At 33.1% G+C, this 17,530-nt stretch overlaps 1 protein-coding gene across 3 annotated transcripts in view; it reads right to left on the bottom strand.

Annotated features, from left to right (window-relative positions):
• The window catches only part of SLC36A4 (solute carrier family 36 member 4), a 47,029-nt gene that overhangs the window by 13,538 nt on the left and 15,961 nt on the right, over positions 1–17,530 (bottom strand). For all 3 annotated transcript variants that reach the window (XM_002754692.6, XM_078339233.1, XM_035265261.3), the window contains exons 5-9: positions 16,626–16,721; positions 15,745–15,829; positions 7,283–7,510; positions 5,984–6,082; positions 2,640–2,809 (exon numbers count right to left, since the gene is read on the bottom strand). In XM_002754692.6, the coding sequence (XP_002754738.5) occupies positions 2,640–2,809; positions 5,984–6,082; positions 7,283–7,510; positions 15,745–15,829; positions 16,626–16,721 (678 nt within the window). The remainder of the gene's footprint in view (positions 1–2,639; positions 2,810–5,983; positions 6,083–7,282; positions 7,511–15,744; positions 15,830–16,625; positions 16,722–17,530) is intronic.

Genomic DNA, 17,530 nt, shown 5'->3' with positions numbered 1-17,530 from the left:
ATACATAGTATATTAAGAAAGAAATATCAGATATAATCCCATAATTATTCTTGTCCAAACTTCTCACTCTACAGAATGTCATGACTATAAAAAGGGACAAGTAATTCTTCTCTTGCATCCCTCAGCTGTGAATATTATTTTAACTGTCCCACAACTGCAGAGTCCACACAGAAATAGACGATAGGCTGCATAAGGCATATCTCCACAGTGCAAAGGCATTAACCAACACAAATTCTCTAAAGGGAAATATTTTTCTTGACTTGCTTTCCTGTTTTTTCCAGATTTTTGTTGTTAATTAGGACACTTTTCCTAGGCTTTCCTCTAATGAAAAGTGGTGTCTAGCTAGACTTCCTTAAATAGAAACTATAATCTAGCAGTCCATTTTAAATCAAGAGTCTCTACTAGTTCCATCCTAATTGGAAAGTCACAGCAATTAGGAATAATGTGAGATGTAGAAAAGGGCTATAGGAAAAGGGAACGATTAATTGAAACTACTGCAGGGACAGTGTCACCCTCCAAGATTAAGTTGTGAATACCAAAAGCATTCTCTCTCATCCTTTCCCATTATTTCTGTATCACATTCTGATGTGCCAGGGAATATGAACCTTTCAACGTGAATGTGTGCACACTCTCACTTCAGATCCTTCCCCCATAAAATATTCCTTACATGCTTTTGCAAAGAAGAACAAGAAAGAATTCTGACATTATTTCCACATTTATATTTGACATTAATTGTCAAATTTATTTCTAAAATAATCATTTTTAAGACTTAGTCAAAATATTATTATTGTTATTAATATTACTGAGACAAAATCTCTCTGTTTCCCAGGCTGGAGTTTAGTGGTACCATAACAGCTCACTGTATCTTCAACCTCCAGGGCTCAAGTAATCCTCCCACCTCAGCCTCCCAAATATCTGCGACTACAGGCTTGGGCCACCACACTTGGCTAATTTTTAAATTTTGTGTAGATTTGGAGTTTTGCTATGTGTCCAGGCTAGTCTCAAACTTCTGGCCTCAAGCAATCCTCCCAACCTTTTCTTCCCAAAGCATTGGGATTCCAGACATAAGCCACTATGCCAGGCTCTAAATATTATTCTAAATGAGGAAAAAATATCATTCTATTTTCTAAACATTGTATAGTATTTGAAAAGATGAACTATACTACCATTTTTAGTCTTTATTCTCTTATTCTAAGCTGTTTAAACTTCTAGTTCATTAAGCTGCTAGTTTCATATTACCAAAAAGAAACCAAAAAGCACATTTGAAGGGAACAAAATTATATAATTAACTATAAAGAGTTAATAAAATAAATGCTAAGTGACCATATATCTTGTTTATAATTAAAACCACTTTGAAATATATTTATAACATTTGAAACGTTTCCATTTTGAAATACATTTATGTTACCTAAAGTAAAATTGTAATAAAAAATATAGACACACTACATGTGTGCCCCTTGTGCAATCTGAAAACTATCCTAGGTATATCTGCTCTGTCATAAATGACTTCCTACAAACATTTGACCTAGCAACATTTTTTACTCCAATAAATGCCCAGAATTCAAATGACTATTAAATGACAGACAAATTCTCATCAGCATGACAGTAAGAAGAGACAATTTCTGCTATTGTTGCTTTTCACTAATATAGTAAGCCATTTAAGGTTTCACAGATTTTTGTATTCAAGTAGCTAAAGTAGTAGTGTGACAATAATTCAATCAGCAATTCCACATTTATTCTTTGCATATATGAAAACTAAGGAGTTACCTTCCATTTTGTAAATAAAGTAAGTCTGCATGGTAATCACTGCCACTATCTTTGAAAATTTTGCAAAGACAAACCTCTGCAAAAAGGAAAAATCACATATATATGATGTTTACTTTAGCAGGATATGGTTCCAATATTAAAGAGAACATTAAGATGATGTACCATTTTCTTTTATTATTTATAATGTGTCCCAACTGTGTTCTGAAAGGACTTGGAAAATATAGTCTCTGAAGCTGACCAAAACAGCAAGGACCATAAATAATGTAATCTATTATTTTATTAGGAACCCTAGGTGTTTGGGTTTTTGCCAGTAAGAACAGGTATTAATTTTTTAATTAAAATGTGTCCATATTAAAATAATCCCTGTTCTACTTTTATACTTGACATGGATTTGGAACAACCTTCAACTTTAAATCTTTTTTTAAAATATCCCAAAACAATCCTAAATTCATATTTGATCTCCTCCTAAGATTATAAAAAAGTTCCAGATGGCACAAATAAGTTACAGTAAATTTTTTTTTTTGAGATGGAGTTTTGCTTTTGCCACTCAGGCTGGGGTGCAATGGAATGATCTTGGCTCACTGTAACCTCCACCTCCCAGGTTAAAGCAATTCTCCTGCCTCAGTCTCCAGAGTAGCTGGGATTACAGGCACCTGCCACCACACCTGACTAATATTTTTAGTAGAGGCTAGTCTTGAACTCCTGACATAAGGTGATCCACCTGCCTCTGCCTCCCAAAGTGCTGGGATTACAGCAAATCACAGTAAAAATTATAAACCTCTAAACCATGAATCTAAGATCATGCCTTTATCATCAAACAATGGTAAATATAGAATATATAAATTAGTATTGAGAAATTCAGATACACCTACCATACATCTTGGGGAAGATTTAAAGTTATGCTGCCCTTGATTTCATCATGGAAACACATATATCCTAAAGTAGCTAATGTTACATACAAAGTTGTAACAATCCCCATGCCAATATTCAATGCTTGAGGGAAACGTTTTGATTCTTTCATTTGGTTTTCCAGTGGAAGGACCTAAGAAAAGAATACAATTTTTTTAAAAGGAATACAGGTATTTAAAAATAACAGTGTCTCTTATACATACAAATTGGTTGTTTATAGCCTACATGCAAATTTTTTCCCTTTAAAACGCATATAATTGTTGAATTATATTTTCATTGCTATATATATATATATACACACACACACATACACACATATAGCAATGAAAATATACTTCAACAATTATGTATTCATATATATATACACATATATGTATGTATACATACATATATATATAACTACCTATTTTAAATTCTTAAAAACATTTAAACTCAGCTCTTGGCAGGCAAATCTGTCAGTTTTTTTAATAGCCTTTTTATTTTGGAGTAATTTTAGATTTATGGAAAAGTTACAAATATAACACAGAGATCTCCTATATTCCCCGACTCAGTTTCTCCTACTGTTAACTTTTCACATTATCATAGTACATTTGTGACAACTAAAAACCAACATTGGTAGATCACTATTAACTAAACTGCAAATTTCCTTAGGATTTTATTAGTTTTTCTGTTAATATCCTTTTTCTGTCCCAGAGTTCCATCCAGGATACCCACAGTGCATTTTGTCACATGCCTCCTGTCTGTGATAGTTTCTCAATCTTTGCTTGTTGTTCATTATCCTGCCAGTTTTAAGGAGTACTGGTTTGGTATTTTACATAATGCCTCTCTATTTTGGTTTGTCTGAGGTTTCTCTCAAGACTGGACTGGTATTATAGTTTGAGAGAAGGATAACACAGAGGTGAAGTGCCTGTCTCATCACACGCTATTAACATGATTTATCACTGGTGAAGTTAATGTTCATCAGTTGGTTAAGGTAGTGTTTGCCAGCTTTCTCTGCTATACAATTACTTTTCTTCCCTCTCATCATACTGTTTATTGAAAGCAAGTTCCTAAATCCAGCCCCATCTCTGGGGTGTAGGAGGGGATTAGTTATAGTGCCTGGAGGGAGGAGGATTATCTAGGATTCTTACATATGTATGTATGTATGTACATTAGCATGACCTTAGGTATATTTGTTTTATATATTGAGTTATAATCCAATATTCTGTTGTTTTGTTACTTACATTATTCCAGCTTTGGCCATTATAAATTCCATCAGGTTGGCTTCTTTGTCCCTTTGACATGCCTCTATTCTTTTATTTCTTGAACACATTCTTGCCTTCTGACGTTATAAGATAAGCTTTAGCCTCATCTTGAATTTCCTTGCTTCAGCCCTAAAATCAGCTATTTCTCCAAAGAACTTTGGTTCTCTTGTAGAATGGTATTTAGACATGAAGATCTGGTATTTACAAATAAAGATCTGAGTGTGTGTTTATTGCTACTGGGATATCACTGCTTGTAGCCCCTCTCAGGAGACAGAACGACGAAGTATATACCAACCCATGAATACACATGTATCTGTAACTGGTTTTATATCTACCCACCTTATCTACTGTCTGTCAATTTCAGTAAAACTAATAAATAATTTTTTATTTTATTGAAAAAAGAACCTTTAAAGAAAATAGAAAAAGGATGATTGAAAAATCAAGTTTTTAAGGCAAATCTTCTGAGATTTTAGCCATAAAATTTGGCCATATAGTGAAAGACCACAGTAATGATAATAATAGCAAGTATTTACTGGAGTGTTCGTGATATTTCAGGTATGATTCTAAAAGCTTTGCATGCAGCATCTTATGCAATCCTCATAATAACTCTATGAGATGATAAATCTAATATTTCTCCACTTTTTACATAAGTCAGTTACATATGGAAACGTTAACTGCTAATAGCAGCAAGAAGGCAGAGAACAGTTTGGATGCTCTGGAGATAACCCAGACAGGAAATATGGGCAGTGGCCAAGAACGGTGTCAGTGCAGCTAGAATGGGAGAAGGACAAAGAAATGAACATTTCCTGAGGATTTCTCTGTGTCATGCAGCATTATAGGTATTTTATGTATAGTCTCCTTTATGGAATGGATTTGAGAAATATAAAAGAAGAATCAACATTAATTATCAATTGAAATAGGGAACCAAGGACAAAGTAAAAGAAATCATTCCAGTGTTTCAAGCTTAAGCAACTGAACATAAAACTAAAAAGGAAAATGAGAAAGTAAAGCTAGTTTTGGATGAGAAAATATGTGCTAGACTTTGAAATTGTTGAATTTGAGATTCAGAGAAAACATCCAATAGTGAACTAGCACTCACCAGTTAAAGACAAACATGAAAATCTGCAGTTATGTTTGTAACAGCAGTAAAAGCAACTGTGAAAATTTGTAAGAATTTATGAGAGTTATATAAAGAAAAATTCAGAGACAGCAGAAACCCAAGTAAAATGGTATAAAATTTTATTTTAAATCTATTTTGTCTGGGGTTAATATAAATAGATGTTTACAATGGTTTTGTTCCTGTATCAGACCATCAGACTATGAAACATAAACTACGGAGCAAAGCAGACAGCAAGACTCTGTTTTCTCCAAGTATACAAATGTTAGGCTTTAAATAAACCAGGAGCTACCTGAATGAAAATATTTAACATCTGAGAATCCTCAGAATTTTTGGAGTTTATCTTGCTATTAGCTTTATAATAACATTGTTTCTCAAAACAAACATTATATTCATAAAACTATAGGGAGAATTTATATCCAACTCTTCTTATATAACAGTGATTTTGCAACTATTTCAATTCCCTTCAAATAATCTAATCTATAAAATATGCTTCAGATGTGCCTGAGTATGTGGAATATAATTTTTTTTTCTTTTTTATTGCATTTTAGGTTTTGGGGTACACGTGCAGAACATGCAAAATAGTTTAAATTTTTTTTAAACTGGCCTTGAGTTAATTTTTTAAGCCAGATAACATTTACAGAGGAGTTCATTATACTACTCTCTAAATTTTGCATAGGTTTGAAATTTTTCATACTAAAATGTTAAAAATAATCTGGCTAATTTATTCATTTTATAGATAAAGAAAAAGAGAATTAGAGAGCCTGAGTGGTATGTCTAACATTAAGCTAATTCTAATCTAAAACACCAAATTGTACATTGTCTTCTAGGAATAAAGAAAATTGAAACAAAAAAGAAAAATATGCATTTTTAAATATAGCTAGACTATATAAATCATTGTGTTGAATTAAGATTTTTAAAAAAATAATAAGGACTAAATTCTTACCACTCCTATGCCTTCAAAAGCAAATACAGCAGTACCAAAAAAGAGTGGGTATTTCTTCCAACCAGCCACTATTGGAAGGTTGTGGGGATCTGGCATGTTCTAAAGAAAGGAAGAAAAAAGGAAGTCAGGTTACATCTTTACTTATTCTAAATAATTTAAGAAGAAAGAAAAAGCATATAATTTTGAGCTTCACAACAGCAAATGTCGGTTATAAAATTGAATAATTCTTTCAATAAACACTTTAAGCATTCCATGTTAAATATAGCCAAGCTGGTACTGCCAAAAGCAATTGTTTCCCTCATGCCCACACATTCCAACTGAACAAACTGCTCCTGATTACCTGCTTCCACCTGCAAGTCCCAGGCTCTGCACACTAGGTCTAGCTCCTGCCACAACAGGAAATACATAAGTACACTCAAGGCCTAAGCTGAGAGCCATATAGTCAAGTTAACAACCACTGCTGCTGGTGCCCAATAAAAATTCATTCTCCACTCTATTTTCACTAATGAAGATTTTACAACAATTACCTTGGAAGTGATATAAAAAATGAATTAGATCAGAGGTGACTGGAACAGGGATTCTCAACCTTTCTTGGGTCTTTGGCGCCTTTGCAAGATGAAAGCGATATAACCTCTCAACAGCAAAACACATATATACATACAGACATACTAAATCTTGCAAACTATTTTAAGGGAATTAAAGAATCCCTGAATCCTACCAATAGATTATTTTAAGGAAACTAGATTAAGAATCCCCAGACTATAGACAATGAAATCAGTTGAGGTTATTGCATATACTTCAGATAAAGGGATTACAGACTAGTGTAGTGACAGTGGATTAAAGCAGTAGCAGCAAATAAAAGTTCAGAAGTGAAAGGAAATTGTAGATTTACATATATATACATGCATCTCTTGTGATTGGTTCAAATTTTAAAGGAATAAATAACACACTTAATGAATACCTGGTTTCACATTTGGCACTGTACTAAGAACACAATCCTAAATCTCATTATAACTCTAATAGGGTAGGTATTATTATCTTCTGAAGCAGTCCAAAGACCAAAAGCTATTTACCAAGATTCAAGATCTGACCACAAAGCCTGTTGGTTTCATCTCTGTGTCATATACTTTTCTAACTTAACAGTATCCCCCTAAAAGAAACCAACATTTACTGATTGTACACTGTGTGTCACATATAAAGTCGGGGTCTTTACACTTCATTACTTTTACTTCCAAAGTAAACAAAAATTTTATTTATATAAAAAAGCTAAGAGCTTGGTTAAAAACATTTTATACTTACCCTGACAACATATTGGTAAATTATCACAAGACTGACAGCCATGGAAACGTTGGCAAGGAATGAAAGTACAAACAGATTCTTTAGTTCACGAACGAAGACCAAAAGAATTATAAATGGAAGAAAGCAAAGCATATATATCCTTAGGTCAACACTTCTTCTCTCACATGGATTTGATGAATTGGTATTATTCGAAATAAACACTTTACCCTCCAGAAATCCTTCATGAACCTATACAGGATTACCAGGAGAATAAAGAAGGGGGAAATCTTCCATCAACTTATAATCATAAAACACATGTACAAAGAAAATTACAATCTGTACACTTTAAAATACAATCCTATGATATACTTTAAAATATTTAAATTTACAGTTTTTGAAGATACTCCGGTTTCCTAGAAACATATGTATCAAATATAAAGATAACTGAAGATAATCTTGAAAGATAATTTTATCATATTATAAAGTTAATTAGAAAATTTTAACAATAAATTTACTAATGTATATTGAAGCTTTGTGACTATCATGCTCATGATACCTCCAAAGACTCAAGTATCTATTTTTGAGATCATCAAATTTGGGACAATACATATCTAGGATGGCCACTGAGTATTCTCTAGCTTATTTTTTTTCAGATAGGAAACAAGCTCTAATTATGTCTTAGAAATGTAGTCTAAGCAAAATTTTAAAATTATCACCTAACTTTAAAACTTTTATACAGCATTTATAAATTATCACTATCATCAATAAATATCAATAAATATTTCCACTTCTACAAAATAAATCAACTTTATATTAAAACTTATTCAGCCACTCCTATAACCCAATTTTCAGATTTCAAAACAAATATGATTTAAAAACATGATTTACAGGCTCCATATATTAAAAATTATCTCTGGTCCAATTTAATAACATAATGTTACTTACTAAAATAGAAATGAAATTATAGAGGACTTTAGAAACAGTCTTAAAATTTTACAGCAGAGGCAGATCATACTGTAATTTAAATACCAGTGAAAACTTATTTACTCCCAAACATAATGTACCCTCCTTTGAACACACCAATATTGTTGAGTCTCTGGACAATACATTCTAAAAATTCTTAAGACCTTGTACTAATAATAGCTAGTGTTTTTTGAGTACTTTCTTTGTGTCTGGTACTGAACTATATGCTTTATATACAACATCTCACTTAATACTTAAAATGACTCTCTAAAGTAGGTGGTAACATTAGTTCCAATTTATAGTTGAGGAACCTGAGGCTTCAAGATATTTTTTTTTTAAACCTTGCATAATATCAAGCCAGTAAATGGTGGTTCTAGGATTCACACCCAGGCTTGTTACTCTAGAATTAGCCTGACCAAAATACCAGAAAGGAGGGCTCTGCCCAAGCAGCCACCTGGTTTCCACTCTTACATTTCTCTCTCTAAATGTAGTAATTAAGAGGCCAATAAATGAGAAGATTAAAATAAATTTGATATAATTAATAATTTAAGTGTTCCTTATACTTTAATTTTACATGTATAATCTACCATAAGCTATGTTTAATATTACTATAAATGTACATATCATCTTAGATTGCAGATAATATATCTATTAGATTTTTGCCCTATAAAGGCAATTTATAACTAACACTGGACTAACAGACTCTCAAGTTATACCATGCACCATTTAAGAAATGCACAGCTCATGACTACCTTGTAAGTGACCATCAAAACTTTATGTTTTATTTTCTATCATTTGAAATAAAAGCAAAATTGGTGATTTACATTCCTTGGTTTTTACAAACATATTTGATTGTTGACTTAATGTTCTAGTAACTGAATTATTTAGAGCCAAATACTTCTTATGAAAGCAGTACCTCCAATAATTAGATTAGATAATGATCAAAGTAAAGCTCTAACAAAGATAGCTGGCAAGAGAAAACCAGTTATATAACCGGTATTTTAAAGGGCTGTTTTAATTATTATTAGGTGCTTAGGAATTTAAAATTAATTCTATCACAAATATCTTATAGTATTTTAGTACTTTTGGCAGAAAAGTTTTGGCATAAAAATTCCCAGGATTAAAAATAAAATAAAATAAAAACGTAGATACATACCTAGAGCAAGATTCAGGTAAACATTTGAGTCCTTTGGTGCCCTCTAGAGACAGAGATTGGCTATCTAATAGGACTTCCTATGATCTCACATGTTTACCAAAATGTAAAACACTGAAATAAACATTATAAAATATAATTACTAAATTCAGTTGTTTCCATTTGAGCTCAAATTTACTAAAATACACCACTTATTAATTTTTCAATGATTTCATAATTTAATAGTTAAATTTCCAATTGCAGATTACGTTCTTCAGTAAAGCCAAATGCAGAATTGAAGTTACAGTACCCTACATTTGTATAATGTTTTACATTTTACAAAGGCTTTCACAAACCTTTTGTCAGCTGAGCCTCACAATAAGTTTATGAGAAACAAGGAGATATGTTGTTACTATTCCCATTTTACAAATAAGGGAACTGATGCTAGACCAGGAATAAGAGGGTTTTGCCTAATGTGTGAGTTAAAACTGAGAAAGCAGAAATTTGAACTCCTATCCTCTGACTCTACAATCAATGGTCTTCGGGATTGCTACATTTTTAAAATGTAATACTGTATTCATTGCCCATTCTCCATGCCCACGTACCACTACTTTATCTATCTGAGATTTTCTAGCATATCTTAGAGTAAGAACAGAGAGAAGCAACTATAAACACCATGGACTTAGATTCGTCAGAAGCTCTAGGGTTCTTTTTCTCCTTCTGATTGTGCATAAGTCTTAATGGGACCAAGAATAGTCATGTGGCAGTTACATAGCAGGTTCTACATTTGTGTGGCAACTAAACCCTTAATTCTTTCGGTTACCAAAATACATTTCAATTCCATGTAGATTAAGGGGAGGGTAACAATCCTATGGTTTCTAACTATAACATACGTAGCAATTGGTAAGGTTTAATCAACTAGTGTGTCTACTATTGTATAATGCCTATAAAACATAAAAGAATACCTCTGTAGAGAATGAAAATCTCTGATCTCATGCTGCTTCAGTAATCATCTCAACGACTTTCTCAAACCTGACTGCCTTTTTTTTTCCATGTTACTCTTTATGACTCAAAAGAACTTTTACTTTTCTATCTGTAGCAGGCACTCCTTTTTTCTACCTGATCTTCTTAGGACATGTGCAAAGTTTAACTTTTCCATTCAACTTGAGAAGCAACTGATAATTTTTCATAGGAGAAAGTCACAAATTCTAAGCTTATAAACATTTATTTTATCCACCTCATCTACTTTTTATGTCATATAAAAACACTCACAACTAAAATCAGACAAGACAACGTCCTGTGGGGTGACGAACAATTAACATATTGGATGTGACAGAGACCTAGGTTTCAACCTAATTCCATATGACTTGGGGCACATTACTCAAGTTTTGTAAGACTGCTTTCTCATTCATAAAATAAGCAAAGGACTTACAGAGTAGTTATAAAGATTAAATAATGTATATCATAGTTTATTATAAAATTGACATTATTCTTAAATTCAAATAGAGCTTGTTGGTAACTCTCTTAGAAGATAGGTATTAGAAAAGATATAAAAAGGCATAATTTCCCTCATATTATATATAAATGACTGGTAAGATATGTCTTGTCACTCTCATTAATAAAAAGTCTCTTAATGGATTTAGGAGTCCTAGGAATATGCAATTTGGAGAACTAAATATTTGTAAAATCCAAACAACATAATCTATAACAAGTAACGCTAATGGAAGAACTGATGTTTTATTTTGATAAACAAAAGACTATAAACAGGACTCTAATTAGCTCTAATTACTGTTACTGTTTTCTATGTCTTCTGCATCTCTCGTGCTACTTGCTCTCGTTAAGACCTTTCACTGTATTCTATAGTCACAATATGTATGAGGGAACACCTGTGTCTGATGGTTTAGATTACAGATTTTTCTGCCAGAAATAGGTGTATTAGAACTTATTTGCAAATATCTAGTAAAAAAAAGAAATCGTTTAAAAATAGGATATTTTGAAAAAATAATAAAATGAGGGTAGAAAGAAAAACTACAGAATTCATTGGGACTCTCAGACGCAGACAGCATCTAAAAGTACCCTCCTGGCTAAAACTGTCAGCAGTTACAACACTAATCTCTGGACACCATTCCATTTAAAATTTTTTTTTAAATTATCTTACTTTATTTTTCCCTAAATCACTGGGGTACAGGTGGCATTTAAGTTATACAAGTAAGTTCATTAGTGGCGATTTGTGAGATCCTAGTGCACCCATCACCTGAGCAGTATACACTGCACCATATCCCTCACCCCCTCTCACTCTTCCCCATAAGTCCCCAAAGTCCATTGTATCATTCTTATGCCTTTGTGTCCTCATAGCTCCCACATATCAGTGAGAACATACAATGTTTGGTTTTCCATTCCTAGTCTCTAATCTCATCCAGGTCATTGCAAAAGCTGTTAATTCATTCACTTTTATGGCTGAGCAGTACTTCATATACATATACATATATATGTATATTTATATGTATATGTACTCCATACATATATATGATGGAATACTACTCAACCATAAAAGTACACACACACACACACACACATATATATAACTTTAGAGACACACACACACACATACATATACATAAAACTTTAGATACACACACACACACACACACACACACACCACAGTTTCTTTATCTACTCATTGACTGATGGGCATGTGGGTTGGTTCCATGATTTTGCAATGTGAATTGTGCTGCTATAAACAGATGTCCACAAATATCTTTTTTGAATAATGACTTCTTTACGTGTGGATAGATACCCAGTAGTGGGATTGCTGGATCAAATGGTAGTTGTTCTTTTTTAGTTCCATAAGAATTTTAAAAATGTTTTTTCTAACTCTGTGAAGAATGATGGTGGTATTACTTTTAGTAATTTAAGGAATCTCTACACTGTCTTCCACAGTGGATGTACTAGTTTACATTCCCACCTGCAGTGTAGAAGTGTTTCCTGATCGCTGCATCAATGCCTACTGTTTTTTTATTATGGCCACTCTTGGAGGAGTAAGGTGGTATCACATTGTGGTTTTCATTTGCATTTCCCTGATCATTAATGATGTTGAACATTTTTTCACGTTTGCTGGCCATTTGTATATCTTCTTTTAAGAACTGTCTATTCATGTCCTTAGCCCAGTTTTTGATGGGGCTGTTTTTCCTTCCTGATTTGAGTTCATTGTAGATTTTGGATATTAGCCCTTTGTCAGAGGTAAAGACTGTGAAGATTTTCTCCCACTCTGTGGATTGTCTGTTTACTCTGCTGACTTTTTTTGCCATTCAAAAGTTCTCTAGTTTAATTAGGTCCCATCTATTTATCTTTGTTTTTATTGCATTTGCTTTGGGGGTTATCATCATGAAATCCTTGCCTTAGCCAATGTCTAGAAGGGATTTTCCAATGTTATCTTCCAGAAGTTTTATAGTTTCAGATCTTAGGTTTAAGTCCTTAATCCATCTTGGGCTGATTTTTGTATAAGGTGAAAGATGAGGATCCAGTTTCATTCTCCTGCATGTGGCTAGCCAATTATCCCAGCACCAGTCGTTGAAAAGTGTGTCCTTTCTCCATTTCGTGTTTTTGTTTGCTCTGTAGAAGATCAGTTGGCTGTAAGTATTTGGGTTCACTTCTGGGTTCTCTATTCTGTTCCATTAGTGTGTGTGCCTATTTTTACACCAGTACCACACTGTTTTGGTGACTATGGCCTTATAGGGTAGTTTGAAATCAGGTAATGTGAAGCCTCCAGATTTGTTCTTTTTGCTTAGTCTTGCATTGGCTATGCAGGCTCTTTTTTAGTTCCATAAGAATTTTAAAATTGTTTTTTCTAATTCTGTGAAGAATGACAGTGGTTTTTTGATGGGGATTATGCTGAATCTGTAGATTGCTTTTGGCAGGATGGTCATGTTCACAATATTGATTCTACCCAACCTTGTGTATGGGATGTGTTTTCATTGGTTTTTGTTGTCTGTGATTTCTTTCAACAGTGTTTTGTAGTTGTCCTTGTAGAGGTCTTTTGACTCTTTAGTTAGGAATATTACTAAGTATTATAATTTTCTTGCAGGCTTTGTAAAAGCGGTTGAGTTCTTGATTTGATTTTCCACTTGGCCACTGTTGGTGTATAGAAGAGCTAGTGATTTATGTACATTAATCTTGTATCCAGAAAAGTTGCTGAATTCTTTTATTAGTCAAGGAACTCCATACCTTAACATAATAAAAGACATCTATGACAAACCCACAGCCAACATGATAAGGAATGGGGAAAAGCTTAAAGATTCCCTCTGAGAACTGGAACAAGACAAGGATGCCCATTCTCACCACTCCTCTTCAATACAGTGCTGGAAGTCCCAGCCAGAGCAATCAAACAAGAGAAAGTAATAAAGGGCATCAAAATTGGTAAAGAGAAAGTCAAACTGTCTCTGTTTGCTGATAATATAATCGTTTACCTTGAAAACCCTAAGGACACCATTCATTTTATAGATGCAAGGAAATATCTGTGAGAGTGAGGAACCAAGCTTAAAGAGTCATGTAGGAGCTAAAAGAGAAGAGTTGACAGAAAAAACTGGGAGAAAAGGGTGTTTGCACAAGATGGGAACAAGGAAAGTGGCAGAGACCATCAATGCAGAAATCAAACAAAAGGATTAAACCCTTTCAGTCCACAAAGTTTTAATGACACTTGCACAATCAACCAGATACAGTACTAGGTCTGAGAAATAAACACATGAACAAGATATAATCCTTCCCAGTCCAGTGAGTTCATTTTCCTTCAGAGCCAATAACCATACTGGGTACCAATAAGCCAGGCACTCTTAGATACTAGTTTACAGTGGTGAACACAAGGGATATGAGAGTCCCTTCCTTCACGGGGCTTGCTGTGTAGCAGTAAAAAATAACTTGTAAATTAACTTTACTATAGCATAATCAAGGCTATTTTAAAAAGTGATGCAGAAGCCAGGAGAAAAACCAATAAATTCTGTCAAAAGATAAAGAAAAGAAAGGCATGGAAGGAACAGGTGAGAAAGGTTTCACAGAACAGGTGACATTTAAGCTTCCAGACATTTAAAGTCCCAGATACAAAAAAAACTTTTCTAGATGCTGAGACATGGTATACTGGAAAGAACACTGACCAAAAATCCAAGCTCAAATTACTAATTATGAACTCTTTCATAAAAGAGGGTTTGACTCAATGACTTCTTCTGACATTAAAATTTTAAGTGACTGGCTCAAAGACAGCATACAGGGATAATCTAAATCAGGGGTTAGAAAACTATGGTCTGCAGAACACCTATTTTTGCAAATAAAATTTTACCAAAATATAGTCATATCTATTTGTTTACATATTGTTGCCTATGGCTGAACTGAGTGGTTACAACAGAGACCATATGGCCTGCAAAGCAGAAAATATTTATTATCTGGCCCTCTATAGAAACAGTTTGCCAATTCTCAGTGAAATGAAACATACTCTATACTTAGAAAAGAGAGTCAAATACATACAAATACACAGGAATCTACAAATACAGGTTTTTTAGAAAACATACTCACTTCATCATTTTGTATAAAAATACCTACAAGACAATCCTATATATTACTATGTAAAGTGTTTACTGTACCATGTGCATGTGGATAATTAATATTTAATAATTATTTTTTTAATTATTTTAATAATCATTATTAAAATAATGATTAAAGAAGAGCAAGGGATAATTTAGAAATAATGATGCCAGTCATAAAGAAAAGTATTTTATAGTATTGTTTTGATGGAGTTTTTATTTCGATGCTTTCCATATTTCTCCAAATATACTGTCAAGTCTCTTCCAAGACTGCAAACCACTTCCTCCTAAAACGAACCTTCACAATACAAGAAAGAATGAACTACAGAAAGCTGTTCATTTATGGAAGAAAGAACTACAGAAAACTGTTCATTTATGGAAACAGTATCTTTTTACACAATGGTGATAATTAATGGATTTTAATAATGAATGCTCATTATTTTTACTTGATTTTTTTAGGCTACTGGCTAAAGCCTCATATAGTTCTTTACAGAACTTCAATGTAAAGAATATGCTTCCACAGCATCTATGAATATGCTTTTGAAATCTAAGTTTCAAGTAGCTAAGAATCAGTAAATAATGTCATATTCTGATCTAAAAAAACAAGCATTATCAGTATTATGGCAAAACAATACAATTAACAATTACAGCAGAAATCCAACTTGCAAGAAAAAAATCTAAAGGAAAATCTATAAAGGAAGATCACTTACGAAAGAGACACATTTTCAAATTCAACCGTGGCTCCCACAGAAGAAATAGGAAGCCATATCTAGGGCTTTAGAAAAAAATGATTTCACTAACTGGCGAAAAATACTCACTTGTTTCACATTTTCAGCTAAGAAGACAATATAAACACTACAGAATCCCAGTTGTGTTATCACCAGAAAAAAGTCAACCACACTCCTGAAAAAAGACATCCACAAATAAGTATCCATAAGAGCTACTGAAATGTCAATATATTTTATTTCTCTTTTCGAGAGTTTTAAACATTTTCTTATAGCATATATGCTCCTACTCATCATATCAGGAGCTCTGAGCACCTTGTACCAAATCTAACGTCCTGAAAATCTCCAGAAAGGCCATACTTAACCATAAACTACTCTAACACTGTTCTTCATTTAATTCCCACCTCACATGTCATTTGTACAACAGGCAGCTTTGCTGATTGTTTATGCTTCCTTATTTCTCTAGCCCTGTATTCACCTGACTTTGATTAGCCAAAGCCACCAGTAATAAAGTTACATTTAAATAACAAGACAATAAAATAAGGTTATGCTAAAATATATCCAGACCTCAGATGAGCATATAACTAAATACTAAAACTTTATTTGAAATAATGGTACTAAAACATTTTTCTGGCTTTTTTATTTAAAACAATTAATTAACATGATTATATCATTATTTGACCAGGTCATGCTTTATAAATATCCTTTTATTTCATCTACCAAAATGATCCTATGAGATGGGTATTACTGTAAACTCATTTCATAGTGAGTAAACCAAACCAAAATGATAAATAATTTGATAAAGGTCAGAAAACTGAAGAACGGTCAAGTTGAAATTTGAACCCAAGTCTGTCTAATTGTAAAGGTTACATATGTTTATTCCCCAACTTTATCATATTTTTATTTATATATCTTGTTAGATTAAAATACTTAATATAATTTTAACGATCAGATATTAATAACAGAGTATTTACCGTCCCCATGCTGCTTGCTTCTGAAGACAACTCCAAGGACTCACTTCCATAGCAAAGCTTACAGTGTCACTATAGCCTAATGTTGACTTTTTAAACCTGTAATTTAATGACATACATACAAAGGAAAAAAGAAAAAGTTTAAGTTGGCACATAAAACCACTTCTTGAAATAAACATAAAATAAACGGGAATTAATAAATGCAAGGCTATGCACTGACAGATGAGTTATCAAAATATCAAGATCTGTGTACTTCTAAAGCATGCCTCACAAAGTTTTAAATCTGTCCTTTTTACCAGTATATTAATTTTATCTACTGCTAAAGTTTATGTAAGTGCAGAATTCATATAACTTAGTATTTGTGCTTTATTAATTTAAATATTTCAAATACCTAAAACATCAACTACATTATTCATGTCTAAATTATTCCATTCTTAGAACAGCATTATTTAATAATACATTTGTGCAAGGCTCTATAATACATTTGCACATAAACTATCTCATTTAATCTTCCCATGAGGTAGGTATTATTTCTCCATTCTCTCTCTCTTAACTTTCCAAGTATATGTTATCATATAAAGCTCATAAATGATTTGCCCTAAGTTTTTGTTTTTTGTTTTTTTTTTTTTTGACACAGAGTTTCACTCTTGTTACCCAGGCTGGAGTGCAATGGTGCAATCTCGGCTCACCGCAACCTCCGCCCCCTGGATTCAGGCAATTCTCCTGCCTCAGCCTCCTGAGTAGCTGGGATTACAGGCACGCGCCACCGTGCCCAGCTAATTTTTTGTAATTTTTAGTAGAGACGGGGTTTCACCATGTTGACCAGGTTGGTCTCGATCTGTTGACCTCATGATCCACCCGCCTCGGCCTCCCAAAGTGCTGGGATTACAGGCTTGAGCCACCGCGCC

Source organism: Callithrix jacchus, chromosome 10, assembly GCF_049354715.1.
Source record: "Callithrix jacchus isolate 240 chromosome 10, calJac240_pri, whole genome shotgun sequence".
Classification (NCBI taxonomy): domain Eukaryota; kingdom Metazoa; phylum Chordata; class Mammalia; order Primates; family Cebidae; genus Callithrix; species Callithrix jacchus.
This window is presented reverse-complemented; position numbering and strand designations above follow the sequence as displayed.